At 43.5% G+C, this 20,655-nt stretch overlaps 1 protein-coding gene and 1 long non-coding RNA gene across 3 annotated transcripts in view; one reads left to right on the plus strand and one right to left on the minus strand.

Annotated features, from left to right (window-relative positions):
- Positions 1-10,451: 10,451 nt before the first annotated feature.
- The window catches only part of LOC310677428 (rap1 GTPase-GDP dissociation stimulator 1-like), a 36,215-nt gene continuing 26,011 nt past the window's right edge, over positions 10,452-20,655 (plus strand). Inside the window, exons 1-2 of the mRNA XM_083440439.1 lie at positions 10,452-10,580; positions 14,794-14,904. Coding sequence (XP_083296565.1) covers positions 10,577-10,580; positions 14,794-14,904 — 115 coding nt within the window. The 5' untranslated portion in view covers positions 10,452-10,576. The remainder of the gene's footprint in view (positions 10,581-14,793; positions 14,905-20,655) is intronic.
- On the minus strand, positions 11,683-20,427 carry LOC310677540. Of its 2 annotated transcripts, XR_014511251.1 has the most exons (5): positions 19,861-20,427; positions 18,856-18,967; positions 15,808-15,971; positions 14,783-14,895; positions 11,683-11,804 (listed from the first exon to the last, which is right to left on the minus strand). It is a non-coding gene; the product is annotated as an uncharacterized lncRNA (long non-coding RNA). The 2 variants fall into 2 exon arrangements; XR_014511252.1 differs by lacking the exons at positions 18,856-18,967; positions 19,861-20,427 and having other exon boundaries at positions 15,808-16,194.

Consider the following 20,655-nt stretch of genomic DNA (forward strand, 5'->3'; position numbering starts at 1 on the left):
CCAAAAGGACACCGGAACCAGAACCACGACTGAGCGAGCCGGTTGCGCCAGACCAAACAGGCCCATCACAGCCAGCATCCTTGGAACACGAGCCAGAACCTGAACCCCGGACCAGGGAACACCACAGGCCGCAACGCACACGTAGGCCGCCGGCGTACCTCGAGGACTATGAATGTGACCTCCCGGGCAGGACTGGAACTTAGAGGGGAGGGGTGTTATGTACTGAGTTGAATAGGATCGAAACTGCAGCAGTCTGATTGGTCCTAGAACAATAGGATCCAAATCACAGCAGTCTGATTGGTCCTAGAACAATAGGATTCAGAATGCATCAGTCTGATTGGTCCTAGAACAATGCAGCAGTCTGATTGGTTGGCAGGAACCACCCAATCATGCTCCAGATATAAGTGAATCCACAACCTGATTGGCTTACAGTAGAATTCCAGAATTAGCCAATCATGTGCAGCCCATTGTGTAAATAATGTATATAAGCAGATACTTTGAGGGGACTTGCATTCATTCCTCCTCACCACTATGAGCTGAATAAAGAGCATGAAATCACTTTGCGACTCTGAGTATATTTCAGGTGATAAGGTCCTATGATCCTGAGATGAAGAGAAAAATCTCTTTTTATTAATTCTCTGCACATTATAATTTTGTAAGTTGTTTGTTTAATTATTTTTGTTCTGAAAGGGCTACCAATGTACTGAGCAATATGTACACTATAATAAAAATGCAATAATAAAGCCCAGCCGAAATCAGTATCTATAATGTCCCTTTTACTTTCCCCACTCTACACTAAAAATCTTTGATCTCTAGCTTTTCCTTGAGAAAGGTGCTTAAAACTCCTAGATGATAGTGAGCCCTTTCTGCATCTTTCTCAGTTATGTTCCTTTTTGAGATGGGACCGCAATAAGCTTAAATTAAGGTAAAGGTAAAGGTACCCCTGCCCGTACGGGCCAGTCTTGCCAGACTCTAGGGTTGTGCGCTCATCTCACTCTATAGGCCGGGAGCCAGCGCTGTCCGCAGACACTTCCGGGTCACATGGCCAGCGTGACAAGCTGCATTTGGCGAGCCAGCACAGCACACGAAACGCCGTTTACCTTCCCGCTGGTAAGCGGTCCCTATTTATCTACTTGCACCCAGGGGTGCTTTCGAACTGCTAGGTTGGCAGGCGCTGGGACCGAACGACAGGAGCGCACCCCGCTGCGGGGATTCAAACTGCTGACCATATGATCGGCAAGTCCTAGGTGCTGAGGTTTTACCCACAGCGCCACCCACGTCCCAAGCTTAAATTACATTCTATAAAATAATGATGCCATCACACTTGGGGTTGTTCAAAATGCAGGGAGGCCTGAGACCACATACACATAAGCAGACATTTTGCTTTTTTTACTGCTGGTATTCCAGAAGAATTGTTTCACCCTGTTTAATTGGAGAAGATGGTCTCAGCTACTGAAGAATCCTCAGCCTCAAGGCACACAATTTCTAGGCAGCAAACCTGTTCAAGGTGCTATTCCCAGTGACTTTCAGCTGCTTATATGGTAATAGTTGTGCATTCTGCCTGCTTGTCCTCCCCTGCGATATGACAGCCAAAGAAGAAAGAGGTCTCACAAAATAATCATTCTTAGTGCTTAATGCATGTGTTGGAAGTGTGATCATGAGCTCTGGTTTCATCCTCTATAATAGTTACCCTCTGCTCCCACTCCTACACTTTGCCTCCTGTTTGCTATTGTGCTGCAGAAACATCGTGCTCAGCAAATGGGCTTACACAGAACCTCCCATTTTCTTTAGAGCTGAAATGCAATTGCTCCCAAAACTATCTTCTCAAAGCTTTGTTTGGTGAATTTAGATGCTGAATGTTCTTCATAAAAAACGGGATCTGGCAAAAGGTCCAACTACCCCATCATCCTGTTTCCAAGAATCATCAGTCAGATGTGTCACAAAGCCCATGAACAGGAAATAAAGGCACCCCATTCTGTTTTTTACTCCCCGGTAATGGTAAACAGAGGAATCTGCTTTTGAAGCTGGAAGTTTCATTTAGCTATGAAGGCTATTAGTCATTGGTTCACCTACCCTCCATAATTTGACTTTTTAAAGCCTGATTTTCTGAATGTCCAGGTATTTTCTGACTATTTGGTATCTGGTATCCTATAGTTAAGGGACACGGGTGGTGCTGTGGGTTAAACCACAGAGCCTAGGGCTTGCCAATCAGAAGGTCAGCAGTTCGAATCCCCGTGACAGGGTAGCTCCCGTTGCTTGGTCCCTGCTCCTGCCCACCTAGCAGTTCGAAAGCACATCAAAGTGCAAGTAGATAAATAGGTACCACTCTGGCGGGAAGGTAAATGGTGTTTCCGTGTGCTGCTCTGGTTCGCCAGAAGCGGCATAGTCATGCTGGCCACATGGCCTGGAAGCTGGACACCGGCTCACTTGGCCAATAAAGCAAGATGAGTGCCGCAACCCCAGAGTCGTCCACGACTGGCCCTAATGGTCAGGGGTCCCTTTACCTTTACCTTTATCCTATAGTTGATGCTTCCAAGATCTGACAATATGGTGACAATTGCTGAAGTGTCACAGCATATAGTATTTGACTGGTGACCTCATAATGCGATGCTTACCAAACAATCAAGCCAGGTTTGACCCAAGACATTTTGCTCCTTGGGATGAAAGGAAAAAATCACACACACTCTGCGCAGAAGCCAACATGAGCAGCAATTGTATCTTTCTTAAACATTGGTGATGGGACAGATTTCTTCACCATGTCCAAGGGCAGCAGGCTTAAGAAGTGCAGGGCAGGCCATTAAGCATGCACCTTTGGTCCTTCAACACTTCTGTCTCTCAGCCTCCATCACCTGAGGCAGCTGCCTCATTTTACCCACTGGCAGAGCCTACCTCTGCTTCAAGAGATGCCCACAAGTCTGGTGCATGTGCTTTTTAGCTTCTGAGATAAAATTTTGCATTCAGCTTCACATTCACGAGACAAATTTTCATCTGAAACTTTATGTTGAAAAATCTGAGTTGTGAAATTGGAAATTTCAGTGACTTTCAAACAGCTATGGCCTATGCATTTCAGCTCGGGTTTCCTGTTTTTCAAAGGTGTACTTGCCTCTCGCACCTAGTGAAATAATATGCTTAGGGAGGGGACATTCCACTAGAGATAAGAGGGTTTAAAAGAGTCATTCCGCCCCCTTCAGGGAACAATGGGGGAAATAGTTCTACATGAGAGGGTTGGAATATAATAGCAGTTTCTATTTCATCACCAAATTACAGTTTCTAGGATTCCTAGGGGAAAACCATGACAGCTGAACTGGTATAAAATGAATATACACTTAGAGTGTAGATGTACTCTCAGAGCATAGACATAGAAATGTAGCACCCAAAATATGGAAACAAACACAGTGGCAGATCTCAACAAGTATTGTAAAACTATTAATGGTAGCCCTGGGCATTTTGAGGACATGTGATTTCCCACAGTGCCCTGAGCAAGTGCTCAAACTGTATTTGTGTGTGTGTCATGTTGCCTAAGGGCTGAACTAGCAGATACAACAGCAGGTACAGGTCTATGAACCCCAGTCACTGAACTGCTGCAAAACCTATTAGGAGAGGACATGATCTGCAGAGGAGAAAAAGTGAGGGGGCTTTTTCACCTTCTCCTGCCACCTCCCACCCACCTACAAGGCCAGACTCACCATTGGACAGCATGAGGCAGATGCCTCAGGCAGCAGATTTGGGGTGTCACGAGAGAGATGAAAATGGTTAGTTATTTAATCTGTTGTAATTGTATTTTTACAGCCAGGAGAAGTGTTTGTGGGATTTTCTTTTTTCCCTCAGGTACCGAAATAACTTTGCTCGGGGTTATGCAACTTGACGCGGTGGGAGGGCAGGGAGCCATTTTTGGCTTCCCCTCAGGCAGCAAAATGTATTGAGCCTGACCCAGTTTTATCTAATATTCCCATCCGGATCCATTAGCCACACTGCAGGGTAGAGAGCCTGAGGGAGAGCGTCCGGGGAGGAAAGCAGTGGGTGAAGGAGACTGAAATGCTACACCCCACACTTGCCACTTCTCATGAGCCAAGTTCCACCACACCACCAATTAGATGTTTGGTAACAATTACAGTCACAGATTTCGGTCTGCTGTGAAACTTCTAGTTCAGCCCTGATCTGTTTTCTGTCCCCCTTTCTTTTCAGTACAGAGACCCAGTTAAAACACCTTTTTGCATAAGTAATTGAGGAGAGTGAGTAAAATCAGGCAGCATTCAAAGGAGTGATTATGCAACAGTGTCTCCTTTCCTGCTCCTAAATTTAGTTTTCATAGCAGCATATAATTACATTACATCCCTCTCTGTAAAAAGCAAAACAAAACAGTAAGAACTTAATCATTGTTGCTTATATTGGAAGCCTTATAACTAGGAGAGCATTTTAGATCTTTAATAACTTCTTGCTAATTCATCCTTTCAAATAAAGAAAGACAGGGGAAACAAATGAACAGTAATGGGGAATGCACTACCTACCTCAGCCTTCACAAATCTTTGCAGTTTTAGACCACAGCTCCCATCCAGCCGTGCTACCAGGGCAGATGGGAATTGTAGTCCAAAACATCTGAATGATTCCAGATGGGTGAAAGCTGACTTGCTTCATTCAAACATTGGCAAAGCAGGGTGGGAGCAACTTGGTCAAGTCAAAGGCCTGGTTCATACATGCATATGGATGTTGTGACCTGGCAGGATATTAGCGAGGAGGAAGAGGATCTGGGCGAGGGGTGTTGATATTTTCACCCCCTCCCATTGCGAGAATCTCCTGATCTGATGATTTGAGAAAGGAGGGGGCGAAAACTGCTATTCTCTTCTTCCGCTCCTGACTGACTGCCTGACTTTGTGTGTGGAAAGAGTCTTATCTATGTAGTGACTAGATGGCTGAGTGGGAGATGAAACATTCATGCAAGCCAGTAGTTCATTTAGTTTGTAGTAGCTATTAGAAATAAAAGAGGTTATGCTTCACAGGTAGCTTCCGCATTGTTTATACTCTGCTGAGTCTGGTGCTCACAATGCACAGTTGTGGGTCCAGTGCTCTGGGACCTGCTTTCCAGGTTTGGAAGGTCTCTGAAAGTGCTCCAGTTGCCTAGCCCAGTCAGGGCAGAACCAGTTATTGAGCCCAGTCGCTGACATCGGTTGAAAGGCGTACTGACAAGAGGTGTAGCCGGGACTGGGACATACCAGGGCAAGCTGGGGATGGGGAAGGAGAGGCTGGTGTCAGAAGTGCTCACAGGGTGATGGAGGATCATGGAGGGATAGGGAACCAGAGCAGCAAGACCCATGAACACAGCGGGCTCCGAGGCATAGGGAACAGCAGGCAGGATGCTCCAGAACTCTGAGGCAGGCAAGGGTCCACAGCCAGCTCACTAGCTCTGGGAGGAAGTGTGTGATTTCTCTACTGGAGTAGGCTTGGAACAGGTGAGGATCATATGCCTCATCAAGCCCAGATGCTGCAACCAGCATGCAAAGTATAAAAGGGAAGCAGAGCTGAGATGTTGTGTCTGCACAGCTACCCATGTTGATGGACCTCAGTTTGGCTGCACCAGGATCTCTGTGGGACTGTGCTATGGGTTAGACTTTGGAGATGTGGATTGACCCTGGACTGGGGACTTGACATACTGTCTTGCTGCCAGGTAGGCCAGGGGTTCAGGACAATAGATGACTTGATTTCTCTAACCTTCATGAATAGCATGTGCACAAACAAAAGTACAGGCAGAAGTGCTGGTCCATCGGGGGGGGGTCCAAACACCCTTACCCCCCACAATACATTGAGAAGAACTATCTAAAAGTCACAATGTGTTGAGCTAGTTTTTGAGTTTCACAGAACTCTTCCTCAGGCTGGGTATAGGTAAAGGGCATGATATAAGCACCATCTAAAGATTCAGAAAGGAAAAGATCTCAAGCTTTGTCAAAGCATACTGAGATAAAGAAGCAGTGACCCCTTTCCCTTTAAAAATCTAAAAAACTAGAGTGAGTTGTTTCTCCCCCCCCCAAAAAAAAAAACATGTTGGAGGTGGCGTGAGATGGTATGAAAGGTCTACATGGGATGCTTTATCTGTGAAGACCTATTGATACAGGTGATTTGCAGCATGTTACTGCCACCATGTGGTGAAAATGCAAGTGTGAACTAGCCCAGAAGTCATTGGGGAAAAGCTGGTTGTCCAAGCCATTCATGGTGACATCTCACTGTCTCATTTTCCCTTCCCCAGTTTCCTTCCAAGATGACGGTATGTCCCTTTCCATTCTGTGAAACTTGGGGTAGGTCGGCAGGACATAGTACAGTCCTATGCACCACTGCTCTAAGAAATGAGATCGGGCACAATTTTGCAACATGACCCAGAATATGGTGTTGTGGTGCTGTTGTGACATAATGACCACTCCCCACATTAAATGGGGGGCGCCCTTTGTGTGGTCGCACGCAGCCCCCTGGACCCTATGCAGCACCACTAGCACAGGCTTGGCTTTGCCTTCCCCAGGTGGGATACCTGGAGGTCTCTGCCTACCTCAGCCAGTTGCCCAATCCCGCATAGGGAGGTGTTGCCAAGGTGATCAGGCCAGGTAGGGGGAGGGACTACCTGCCCACACAATAGGGGGAGGATCTTACCTGGGAATCGTCAGTTGGCTCCAGAGCTTCTCCCACCCTGCCCTCCCTCAGTTAAGTCTTCTTTTGCAGGTTAATCTCTTCTCCACAGGTATGCGGGCGCTGCTACGTCAAGGTCGCTGTTGAAGGGCTGGAAAAGAATTCTCCTGCATTGGCAGGTTTGCCTTTCCCGTAGCAAAATGTCACAACTTTGGTGGTATCAGGCCTTGGGCCGAATCCTTTAGTCTATCTTCCCTAAATGGGGGGGCGCGCAGCGGTGACCCACGCCCCCCTCCTCTTTGCGGCAGCAATACCAAGGTTCCGCATTAAAGGGGTTGTTTGAGGGGAGGCTTTGGCCATACGCCTAGAGGTTGTCATTGCTCTCCCCTGCGACGGCGGCGTAATGGGGGCGGGCTCTCTCTGCTTGAACATATGTTCTCCAGAGCCAGCCCATCCCACACACACACTGGATAACCCTGATGTTCCCCAGATCCCCGGTGGAGGACTGGGAGGAATAAACGCCCAATGCCTGAGCCAAGGTCTACCCACATCTGAAACATAATAAAGTTGTGGCCAATTTTAATCCCATAGCACGTTGTCTTGAGTCGTTATTCCACACGGGGTTTGGGGGACTCCACCTGTCCACGCAAAGTGCAACTGTGTACCATGAGGAATAGGGATTCGGTTTTAGCCCCACACCTGATGTGACATCTTTTCCTTTCAGTAACACATGTAGCAAATAGTTGTGTGAGAAGAAAGCTCAACATGCCGCTACTGAAAGGAAAAGGCTTGGGGACGGGGTGAAGAATGCAGCCCCCCTCCTCAACTTAGATATGAGCAAGACATTAATAGGACTGTCATATGAAGGTATGGACACACGCCTCCTAAAATGCATTGCATTTGATGTGATATGAGTCCATATAAAATTTCTACCAGAAGTGAACCACTTGCTCATGTGGCTCATCATCTGATGCCACAGTCATTGCTCAGTACCTGCATGTATAAACCAGCCCTCATAGGAGGGCTGCTAGTCTCTGAGCAGCTGTGGCAATGATCTTCACAACTGATTTTTGACAGTGTGTAATATTTTTATGGAGATTGTTTGCCTACCACGGCTTCGCAAAGCATCTTGAGTTTCCCATTGGTATTCACAACACTTGTCCAATGATGTATGGTACGGAAGATGAGTTTATCGCATGCACTTTACTCTGTCTTTACTCATAAACTCTGTATTTCATTCTGTTGCTTCTGCAGTCTTTTGCAAAGAGCAAATTATTCTGTTTATACAGATTGCTTTGTACCTAACCCAGTCCTCTGTGTTGTCAATTCACCATAGTCAAGGGACTGTTATATTGCGTCCCCCCCCCCATATGTAAGTGGTGTGCCTCTTAACACCAACTATTACTTGTTTTATGAGTACTTAGTAACTTATACAACTATAACTTGTTTATGAGTACTTAGACTTCTTTATATTGTTTTCTTATAATCTTATAAACTGATCATATAGTTTTATTATGCCTGTTGGTGTTTACACTTTATTGTGCCTAGAAGTGCTTTCATTTGGGAAGGTTTTTCTAGGGCAAGGCATAGTGATGGATTATTTTGATCTGGGCAAAGTTTTGAAGGGCAGAGAAATCAGCAAACTAACATGTAGATTATTTTTTTCAAGAGCTAGTAATCATGGTAGTTTCATGTCATTATGATTAGCTTTCCAAGAATCATCAGGCTGGCATCTATTGGAAACAAAATACTACATTAGATAGACATTTGGTTATTGATGTCATTAGTGCAGGACCTTAGATAGATGTAAAGGCACCACTCAGAAGAATGTGCAGCTCCATGGGGTTTTTACATTAGCCACCTTTTTGAAAATATTTTTTCAAGCAATCACCCCTCCTGTTTTCTTTATATGGTGTTGTAATTAATAATTTCAAGAGTTTGAATACTTGTCTGTCTGGCTTTCTGTTTTGAGATACAGATCAGTACAATTACCTACAAATCGATTTAGGACAATCCAATCTCCTCTCTAGTTCTTTGTAGCAGCTCCCATCTGATCTGGACAGGGCCCAATTTGGCCCAAATCAGCCTGATTCCATTTGGGATTTGGCCAAATCTGGTGGACAGCCCTAATAAACAGTAAGTCACATTATACCAGGTCAGATTATTTGTCCAAGTAACCTACTATTGTCTGTCTGACAGCAGCACCCAAGGCTTTCAAGCAGAGAGAGATCTCCCACCTCCAGCTGCCCACTCCTTTTTCTAATCTGGAGATGCCAAAAATGGCCCTTGGGATTGTCTTCAGAAGAGATGATCAAGCAGATCTCCTTTAGCATAGAGTTAAACTGCTTCAGCATGGCCTGAGAAGCCATCTCCCACATAATGATAAACCATGTCTCCAACGCTGTCTGAAAAACATTCTTTGAGTAACATAGTGAGTAGTGGCCTGGAAATTAGTTCTTCAATCAGCAGGTGGACAGCACCTCAGTGATGGGCTGCTCAGTCTGACTGAACAGCCCTGTCAGAACCAGCAGCTTTTAAGATCATATGGGATCCTTCTGTTTCCTTGTTTCATCTGAATTGTGTTGTACTGGTAGTAGCAGTACCACCTTCTGGCTATCTGCAGTGCCCTGCTGCCAAATGGTAGAGCTTTGAGTCAGTAGTTCACCTGCAAGCCATCATAGTAGCACATGGGGCAAAATGGCCAAACTCACTACTAAAGTCCTCAGATCAAGACTCTCGCCACCTTTCATTCATGGACACAAACAAACCATGTAGATCATCATAAATGCTAATCATTACTGGGTGTCAAAAGTCTGTAAGGGGCTTGAATTTTCCATTCCCACTGACCTGTACCCAGTGCTTTTTTCTTTAAAAAAATGTTTAGGGGGGTCTCATTTTGACTCAAGAAAATCACCATTTTATAGTTCAAATAGGGGAAAATAATTGCAGTAAATGGACAAAAGTACAAAGAACATGCATTATACCAGGAAAGGAAATGAAGCCGCCATTGAAGGTGGTAACAGTGAAACTGACCAAACACCGTGCTACAGTCCAACTCCTACTTCACACATTAAACGCTCGCTTCCATCTGAGACTCAGGAAACACAGTGACAAGAAGTGAGGTCGCCATCAGGGGTAGCAACGGAACTGACGATTTACCATGCTATTCAACGGAGCTGACAATTCACTGTGCTAGAGAAGAAACTTAAAATTTTAAAATTTTTAGTTTCTTCTCCCGTTAGAGTCACAAAATGTTTAGGGATATGCATACCCCTGCGTACCCCCAGAAAAAAAGCACTGCCTGTACCTATTCCAGTATTTTGCAGTGAAGGAAGTTTACTGAATTCAACAGTTACATCACTCCCTTATGCAATCATTTTTTCATGACTGAGTTCAGCTGATATAGATTCCTACCTGACATATCAAATGCTAGAGAACAATTCTGAAGGACATACAGCAGAGTGGTGTTTTTAATGACCAAGCTCGACTCAGGCTGCTCCACTCCAAATGGCTCCCCTGTGCTAAGCCATATATTAAGTTGAAGCCAAGGTGATTCTGAGCCGAACTTGAGCCACACAGAATTGAATCTGTAGCGACACTCTTAGATGCCTAGAAAACCTTGACAATCCCAGAGATGAGAATTTGACAAAATGTAATCAAAATTGCCATGAAGCCACACATTGTGGCTTTTTGTATGATAATTACTACGATGTTTCCCTTTCTCTTAATGACATCTAAAGAGGAAACAGGCAGTGCTGGAGATTAAGTAATTAAGACGTATTAGAAGCATTTGAAGTACGGGGTCATAAGGGAGAGGGAAGGGTGAGCGAAGAGGGAAGCTGTGGACTGCATGTCTGCTGGAGAGTTATAAAATATTCTCCTTGCTCACAGCTTGGTAGCTGTTAAAGGGAGAGCTTCACAGACCGTGTGCTCTTTATTATCTCCAGTCTGGAAAACTGCAGCATCCATGGGTAAGTAAAACTCATGCTAAATTGAGAAAGCAAATTCGTATTTCATATATGGGAGACATATATAGATATAATGTAGGAACTGCAACAAATGATTGTTAAGTGTGTGCATGTATTTTGAAGAGAACCATTTCTTATACATATCCTCCTATTATATACAAGGACTGCCACATAGTAAATTGTTACTAGGTGATTAATCATCCATCTTTTAATTGCTTTAACTTTTAAAAGTTAGCTTTTACTGGATCTGCTTTGCAGTTTTCTTTTTGAGAAATTGAACAAAATGCAAGATACCTTTCAACAAAAATTGCTGGAAGGAAACGCAATCTGTAACATTTTCTTGTTCATTTCTATCTATAGTAGCACAGTGGAACCAAAATAGTTTCAAGCACGTATGTCCTTAACTTTCAGCCCCACCAATGAATCAATTAAAGCTGTAGCCGATTAATCTACTGATTAAAGTGTGCACCTGTACTTATCTCTGAGAAACTGTCACCTTCAAAAAGCAGAATGCCTGGTAAAACCCATTGCATTTTACAGAAAATTGCCTGCAAGTCCGGCAAATGTAATAGATTGTGCTATTTATAGAAGGCAAGCAACCTAGATGTTACATGCAGTATGTTGGGGAAATTAAACATAGGAAGCTGTCTTACACCAAGCCAAACTATTGGTTCGTCTAGCTCAGTTATTGTCTATACCATGAGTAGCAAACATGATGTCTCCCAGATGTTGTTGGACTACAAATTCCATCATCCTTCACCTTTGACCATGCTGGCTGTGGCTAATGGGAGTTGGAGTCAAGCACCATGTTGGCTACACTGGCAACAGGTCTCCAGGATTTCAGACAGTGGGTTTCTCTTATATCTGCCTGGAGATGCCAGGAATCAAATATGGAACCTTTTGCTACTGAGCTACAGCCTTTTATATCCATTTGGAGGAGGGTCACATCAACAATCACAGTGAAAAAGCTTGACTGATCTGTTGCAAGATATGTAAATACAGATGATCACAGTATTCCAGACTTGGAAACCTAACGAAAGCCAACTCTAGAACACTAGATGCAAAACAGAGAGAGAGAGAGAGAGATTGCCCCAATACTCATTGCTTTGGCATGGAAAGTAACTTTATTTTTTGTTCTGTCTTCAGCACTGTTTCATTTACATAACAGAATTCTCTCCATCGCCAAGTCTTAAAATTGGCTCCTTATTTCAAAATCCAACTGTGCCGCTGAAAAAGATATGTGAAAACATTCGTTTCCAGTAATTACAAGTTTCCCTCTGCTTTGTAAGTCAGTTATGGTAAAAAGAAACAGAATTGTAGAGTTGGAAGCCATCCTGAGGGTCATCTAGGCCCCTGTGATGAAGGAATATCCCCTGGACCCTGAACCCCAGCCTTGGTTGCCAACCTCAGTTACATTTGCTGCAAGTGTGTAGGAGATTTCAATATGCTGGGTAAGTATGTAAGAGGAATATGTTTGGGATTGGTGGCCAGGAGTAGATGTGGTCCTTGGGGGTGAGGAAGGTTACCTAACCTTGACTTAAAATACCCTGTGAAGGATTGAGCTCAATACTTCACAAGGCTTTCTTCTGAAGAATCTCCAAGCTGATGTCCTACATTGTGCATATTTTCAAGCTACTATTTTTGCACATTCCAGAATGCTTCATCCACTTCTATCAGATGAGAGGTGTGATGCTATACTGCTGAATGACAGATCGGTATGGCATGTAGTGGAGATGCAGAGAGCCAATATGGTGCAGTGGTTCGAGGGCTGAACTTAAATCTGGCATTGCAGGCTTCAAATCCACAGACAGTAATGAAGTTCATTGGCTGCACTATTTCCCAGCTTAGAATACCTCATATGGTTGTTGTGAAGATCCAGGCCTTAACTATCAAGGAGCAGTAATAAAATAAACTCCACAGATGCGCTAATAATAGCTACCTCTGAATAGCTATTGATTCCTGTTAAGAAAGATCTGAAAGAGTTGAAAAGGATGCAATTTTCATATGAAGCTGGCCTTGCACTGCTTAATGATACTGTATTTGTAAGAACTGCTTGAACGGGATTCCCTTTCACAAGGGTCACTGCAAAGTCATTATTGCTATAGAAATATATTTTTAGCCTCATTATACCAGATATGAGAGTCTTTCCCCCCTTATTCCTCTGTCTGCCTATCTACAGCCTTCCGCTTTCACAGTACTGCAAACTACTTCAAAGTCCCATAGGCGACATCTTCTCATTATATTCTCCCTGTTCAGTCATAGTTTTAAAGGAGGGTCTGCAGTGTGATCATCCTAGGAGAATCCACATTCCAGTTGTCTCTCATGAGCTGTTTGGTTTGACTATTGAAAGGCATTCCTTGGCTCCAACGCTTGCCCCAGTGCTTCTCTTAATCCTAATTTTAGGTTAATGATCATCCTCCTTTACCCTCTCTCTTGCCTCCAAGTGGATACGTACTGGACCAAAACCCACCTGTGCTAGTCTGAAAGCATTACTTTTGCATTCTACAAGATGCGTATGATTGCCCTTCTCTTCAACCAGGCACACATTGATTCTTTTTCATGATAGTTTCAATGTGGTGCCTGAATAATAATTTTATTATTTGTACCTCTGCCCATCTGACTGGGTAGCCTCCCCTCTAAAGCATCTGAAAGCACTCAACACATGTATGGACCTTCAAGTTGCGTTGAAAGCACTCAACACATGGACCTTCAAGTTGAGAACTCTGATATATGAAATAAAATGAAATACTTTATTGTCACTTGTACAACTTGTATACAGCACTGTTTCATTTACATAACAGAATTCTCTGTTTGTACATGAGCACCCCCCCTTCAGCTCTCTTAGTCTTAATTCCCCTCGTTTACTGACGCACACCCACCAAAACCAAAAGTCAGTTGACCTGTTTTTATCTTTTCATTCAGCAGCCTAACAGCCCACGGATAGAAGCTGTTCTTTACCCTGTTGGTGCAACTAATCATGCTTCTATATCTTCTGCCTGCGGGCAGGAGATCACACCGGCCAGGGTGTGAATCATCCCTTGGAATTTTCCTCACTCTCCTGAGGCAACGTTTTTCTGCAATGTCATCCAGTGGATTCACGGGACAGCCCATATCTTGTGCAGTATTCACCACCCTCTGTAGGCACTTCCTATCAGTTGATGTCAAATCAACATACCACACCGTGATGCAGTATGAAAGGATACTTTCTATTGTGGACCAGTAGAAGAAGATCATCAAATGTTGATTGACATCGTTCTTTCACAATATATGTGAACAAGGAGCATATATTGTTTGAAGTTAACCCATGGGTGCTCAGCAAATGAGGGTATTCTTAACTTGAGCTTCCTGCTAAATATAGGATTCTTAACAATGTTTTGAAGATGCATCTATATAGCATTGGCTTGAAATGAAAGATTAAATCCTACATCTCATGTAGGAGACAAATAGTTTCCTATTTTATTATTGGAAATCCTACTTCCAAATTCCTACTCATAAATGTGAGCTCTGAGGGAGAAAAGTTTAAAATCTTTACATTTGGAGATGTCCTCCATCAATCACCCTTCCCACCAACAATTATTATTTTCTCTCCTGTGTTTTGGTTTTAAATCATAACAAGATGATCTTACATCTGGCCAACGTCTTTCAAGGACTTCAAAAGTCATTGTGCATATGGTGTTATTCCACTGAACCAATCACTAGGGAAATAACAACACCTGGAATTTTTTTCTTAAGTAAACTGTGTATAAACTGAATGATTAACCAAAGGTTCTTGCTATTTGTAAAACTACAACATTTGAATGAAGAGGATGGTTGTCGTTTATTTTCATAAAGAAGAAATGGTATCTGAACCAGGTTTGGATCACAGAAGGAGCAAAAATTATGCATGTTGGCTATATTTGTATAAAGTTATCATTTGCAGAGAATACGAATTTAGTTTAGCAGAAAATTTAGACTTTTTTAAAAAAAATGCTCAACATATGTGTATATATTCATATATTCCATACATCTTTACATTATTTTGTTTATGGTGAATTAGATGTTTCTGGGAAGGAGAGCAAACATATGAGTAAAATTTGTGAGTGGTCTTTAATGAACCCCCCCCCAAAAAAAAAAACACACAAAAAAAAAACAACCTACACACAGTAACCTCCCGTGCTTTAATATATGCATGACATAATAAACAAACAATCATCATTTATTTTTACCTTCTGAACAGAGTCCCTGAATCTACACCTGGAGCATCTCAGATTTGATGGAGGGGACTCCGAAGGTGAAGAACAGATTTTCAAAAGTCTAGATGGAGTTCTTAAAGCTCTGGCTGAAGATAGTTAAGTATAATTGAAATATGTTTTATGCTGATTGAGCCCAATCCTTAGTGCCCCTCAAATTGGGGAGACAACACAGTAATATTTAATGACAATGTTATTAATATAAGCTTTTTCTTTTCAAATCTGTTTGTCCACACAATCCCCTTTGGTTCTTTTCCATTAAGGCACTAACATAAAGTGTACTATATTCAAATTTATCATTGGACTCTTCTAATGTAGGTTTTGAAAGCATGTATAATTAAAAAACCTATGAGCTCACACCATTCATAGATGACGGATGGGTAGGTGGGAGCAACTACTGTTCCTGAAGGCCAACTAGATATTGCTGGGGTTCCCTGAGCTGCCCTGTGATTTGATGTCAGCAGCACACTGCCAAGTTTAGGATAATCATTGGCATTTCTGCTCCATACCGTCTCTTCTCTGCCGGTGTTCTCTCTCATTTCTCCCCATCTCATATTCTGTTGCATCTGTGCCTTGCAGCTACCATTCTCCTCCACCTGCTATTTGCCCCCTGAGACGCATGCTAAAAGCTGAAGTCCTGCAGGATCAGATGTGTCAGACAATGCCTGCCTCTGTTTGCTACTGTTGGCTGCACCTGCTTCCATGTGCACTGTTGTCTGCCTCCTTCCAATTTTCCCACTGTTGGGCACATGCTGAAAATTTGAGCTCTTCCATCATATATGGGTTTCAGGCCAGGGCCTGCTATTCTTCTGGCCACCATCATCTCTATCAAACTATGCCAAGCTCTGACTCTGCAAGTTGTCTTGCTGTTGTATCTGGGTTGCTGCCAGCATTCATCCGCTCACCCGCATTCCTGTACCAATCTTTAAGTTGTTGTGCCAAGGCGCTCTGGGGTGTATCCTTTATGTAGAAGTCATGGAATAATAACCTCGGATGCCTACCTGCCAGCTCCCCATGCCTGCTGCTTCTCTTATTGAATAAGAGCGATCCTGGTGGCCACTGTGCCCACATATGGCAGCTATCCACCACAATGAAGAGAAATAAAGGCTGTGCCCATGGGTTCCTGCTTGCCTTGGTGTGAGAGGTGCCCAAATGCTGTTGCCTGCTTGAGACAGTGAGAGAGAGATTGGTCATTGTGACATTGAGCTGATGTCACTTGCCTGCAGGAGAGGAACTGGCCATTGTGATGACTGTTATCTGCATCACTTTTCTGCCTGCCAGGCATTTCTCTGAGTGGGAGTCACTAAAGAGCTAGCAGTCCTCATTGGAGGATGAGAAAGCATTAGAAAACCAACTTAAGAAAAGTTGCAACTGTTACCACTGAGAGCAATGGGAAACTAAAATTAAATTAAAAATAAATATATTACCATTTTTATATTTCTAGAACAATCTTCCCTGACCTGCCCTCCCCCTTCCAGATGCAATGGACTCCAACTCTCATCAGCCCCAGGCAGCATGGCCAATGGTCAGGGATGATGGGCATTGTAGTCCAACAATACCTGGAAGGTACCAGATTGGGAAAGGCCTTGAACATCTCATCCAGAATCTTTTCTGAAATGCAGAAATTCTGCAGGCAAACAGGTGTGAGGAAAATCTCCTGAAAGTAAAAAGTTTGAAAAGCACTGGCTTGTGGAAGTGTTGGGCCTTAGCTCAGTTACTTAACTCAAGAAAAAAAAAGAGGCGACACACAGGCTCTCAACTCTACTTTCAGCACACATTAGCCTCAAATAAAGCCCTTAATCATGTCAACTAATCTGAAAGACACAATAACTGAGAATTTCAGCTATCTTTTGGTATTTTGTCTTTGTTCCCCGGAAAATGGAATAGGTACTATTGTATTGTATTGAATACTTCTTGGTAGTTAGGGAGGCTTAGCTGAGGCAGTTCAATTACTTATTGTTAACTGCTTCTTAACTTATGCTTCACTGAGGTGGCAGCAGCTTATTTTACTTGTCAGCCTTCGCTAAGCAGCTGTCACCTGCTCATCAGAGGAGGGAAGTGTTTTGTGTGGTTGCCATAACGACATAACCTGGACTTAAGGGTGACAAAGTGTGTGCAGCACGAGAGAAACCATTCATGTCAGAAAGTGCCACTCATAGCAGGCCGCAGTGTTAGCTGGACACACCATTCCTTCTTGCCGTGGAGCCAAAGCAGGGGGACACTGCCTCTTCCTAACGTCTAAAAATTCCTGAATGTTTTCCTGCCCCTCCTCTGGTTGGCACATGTTGATAATGTCATTAGTATGCACCCGTACTACCAGCTGGAGGCTGCTGGCAGTGCTGAATTTCGGGCATTTAGGACAGTTCAAAGTTAGTACAAAGTAGTGACATCATCACTCTAGATCAGGCTTCCTCAATCTCGGCCCTACAGATGTTTTGAGACTATAGTTCCAATCATCTCTGACCACTGGTCCTGCTAGCTAGGGATCATGGGAGTTGTAGGCCAAAAACATCTGGAGGGCCAAGGTTGAGGAAGCCTGCTCCAGATTATGTTATGTTTATGGCCTCAGGTTCAAAACCTTACCTAAATCCAGTGCCCAACAGTGGCCAGAAATGAACTATGATGTAATGGTTGAAGAATATAATTGCCACTATAAGGTATTTCTAATGTATTCATACAAATAGCACCTGCATCAGAATATTACCGCGAGGAGTGTTCTGTGTTCCAGCCAGCCAGGATACTCCATTCCATTCCACCTCCCCTTGGTTTTCCATTCATCACACACAGAGCTGTCAACTTTTCCCTTTTCTTGTGAGGAATCCTTTTCTTGTGAGGAATCCTATTCGGAATAAGGGAATGTCCCTTAAAAAAAGGGAAAAGTTGACAGCTATGGTCACACACCCCACCTCAACAACAGACAGACACTCAGGGTGCTTCTGGACTGTTTTGCAGGAGACTCAAAAGCATACCAGCAAATTAAGATTTCCCAATTAAAGTGGATTTGGTGCCCTTTTTCAACAAACCTGCTTTCCCCCCTCCCCCCCCAAAAAATCATGCAAAGTGACGGGAAAATACACTGAAAAGTGTGTGGCAACAACTGCTTGACATTATCTTGTATTAACCACCCAGTAAATGAATCAAAATGAATACTCACTACATAGCTAGCATTGTATAAACTATTACAGTGGTACCTCGGGTTACAAACGCTTCAGGTTACAGATGCTTCAGGTTACAGACTCCGCTAACCCAGAAATAGTGCTTCAGATTAAGAACTTTGCTTCAGAATGAGAACAGAAATCGTGCTCCGGCGGCGCGGCGGCAGCAGGAGGTCCCATTAGCTAAAGTGGTGCTTCAGGTTAAGAACAGTTTCAGGTTAAGAACAGACCTCCGGAAAGAATTAAGTACTTAACCCAAGGTACCACTGTATTATGGTTTTAGATATGCTGAAAGCCACACAGAGTGGCTAGGGAAACCCAGCGAAATGGGCAGGGTATAAATAATAAAATTATTATTATTTATTATTCTCCCCTCAATTTTTGTGTGAATTGAGCATTCAATCTAATAAACAGGTTGTCTGAAATGACCACAACATTCTGCGGCCACTGATCATACTCAGCCCTCCTTGGGCTGCTTGAGGGAGGGGTTTGCCAAATATTATTTATATGTCTGCAAACCTTGGGATTCCCCCACCAAGGCTGCGGATGTCCACCTTTTCTTTTGCAGCCCCACTTTGACTACAAGCCTAAGCAGCTGAGTTCACTATTAGAAGGGCTGAGACACGTATGTCACAGTGTTTTGGTTTTAGCTGAACACCACCAGCGCCCTAGTCATCTCAATTTACAGTTCCTTTTGAGGCACAGAGCTGCCGTGAAATGGAAAGAAAAGACAACCAGTATCCATCATGTTGATGGCCTCGCTCAATCATGATGTGATGGTTACAGAGCAGTTACCACTTTAGGTGGCATTTCTGGGGATGGATTTTTCTGTGGGATACAGTGGCTGCAGTTCCCACCCAGTTCATCAACTAAGTACACACATGCTTAACTTACATATAATCCGATTGAGTCCTCATTTCTAGCTGAGCAAGCTCATATCTGGTAGAAGCTGTTTACTGCTTAACCAGCTGAAACTGATTGAAGGAAGCAGACGATGAGAGTAGCCCTAAGAGACAAAGGAGAGGGGAGTTTTGCTTTGTTTTTAAGGGAAAACAAGACAAGCCTTCCCTTCTAAGTCAGCCTATCCAGGTGAGCGTCCAAATTCTCTGGGGATTTCTACCATAACTGAATGCCAATTAGATTTGATGATGCAGCAGGAACCAAGTCCTAATTCGGTATATTACAAACTCTTGCTGCGCACAGCATACACTCCAGCTGTCCCTGTTTACCAAGGACAAACCCTATTTTCTTGTCCATGGTGAATCACTGTCCCTATTCTGAGGTTTAGAAATGCCTTTAAAATATTCTGCTATGGTGGGTTGCTGTTCTTTAAGTTTGCATCCCTTGATGGAGGAAGGCATATCTTGACTCTAGTGCTTGCGCATGTAAATATACACACATGAACAAATGTTGTGCACTGCTTGTCATTTGACATGTTTCAGCAACAGAGCTGCAGTTGGGATGATTGATAACCTATTACAGAAAAATTATAGAGCTTTTCAGATGATGATGGGGAAGAAAGTAGAACTTCAACAGCTGGCTCCCTGATGGTCATGCATTAATATGAAGATTCCTAACCCAAATTTATTCATTTGAAGGTCTGGATACAGCCAACACATATACAACTGCATTGTTACCAAGATGTTTGCTTCAGCTGGAGCTATGTGGAATTTGGTAACCAGGGAAAGTCCCTGTGGGGTTAACCAGCATGAATTTCTACACATCTGCAAGCAGCAAGTTGTGATTGCCTAATTGATCCCCTGGAACCCAGTGGTATATCGAATGCAAGCAATATGCCCCTGCGACTTGACTTTAGCCCTGTGTCATGAAACTAAATTGGCATGACTGAATGAAATTTATTATGGTCCCAGACCAGATTGGCATGGCTCAAAAACTCACCATCTATATGTTTGATATATGATACTCATGACCAAACCAGGTTTTTGTGTGGAAAGGTCCTTTCAGATTCAAACTTAGATTGTATGATAAGTGTTTCCTATAACTGGGTGTACATTTTCCTCAATTTCTTCTGCTTCTTGGAACCATTCCAGAAGGCTGTTCTCCACTGCTCTTTTTCAGGAGCTGGCTTCTCTAGATTCCTTCTTTGAGCCATGTTTGTTATTTTCTTCAGGATAAGTCAGAAATTTATGTGGAGAGGCACTTTCTAAGAGATGATTTTTCTATGGTTAAACTAAGAGGGCTTGTTGTTGTTGTTTAGTCATTTAGTCGTGTCCGACTCTTCGTGACCCCATGGACCAGAGCATGCAAGGCACTCCTGTCTTCCACTACCTCCCGCAGCTTGGTCAAACTCATGTTCGTAGCTTCGAGAACACTGTCCAACCATCTCGTCCTCTGTCGTCCCCTTCTCCTTGTTCCCTCAATCATTCCCAACATCAGGGTCTTTTCCAGGGAGTCTTCTCTTCTCATGAGGTGGCCAAAATATTGGAGCCTCAGCTTCAGGATCTGTCCTTCCAGTGAGCACTCAGGGCTGATTTCCTTTAGAATGGAGAGGTTTGATCTTCTTGCAGTCCATGGGACTCTCAAGAGTCTCCTCCAGCACAATAATTCAAAAGCGTCAATTCTTCGGCGATCAGCCTTCTTTATGGTCCAGCTCTCACTTCCATACATCACAACTGGGAAAACCATAGCTTTTACTATACGGACCTTTGTTGGCAAGGTGATGTCTCTGCTTTT

This window comes from Podarcis tiliguerta (assembly GCF_965153285.1).
Source record: "Podarcis tiliguerta genome assembly, chromosome: 5".
Classification (NCBI taxonomy): domain Eukaryota; kingdom Metazoa; phylum Chordata; class Lepidosauria; order Squamata; family Lacertidae; genus Podarcis; species Podarcis tiliguerta.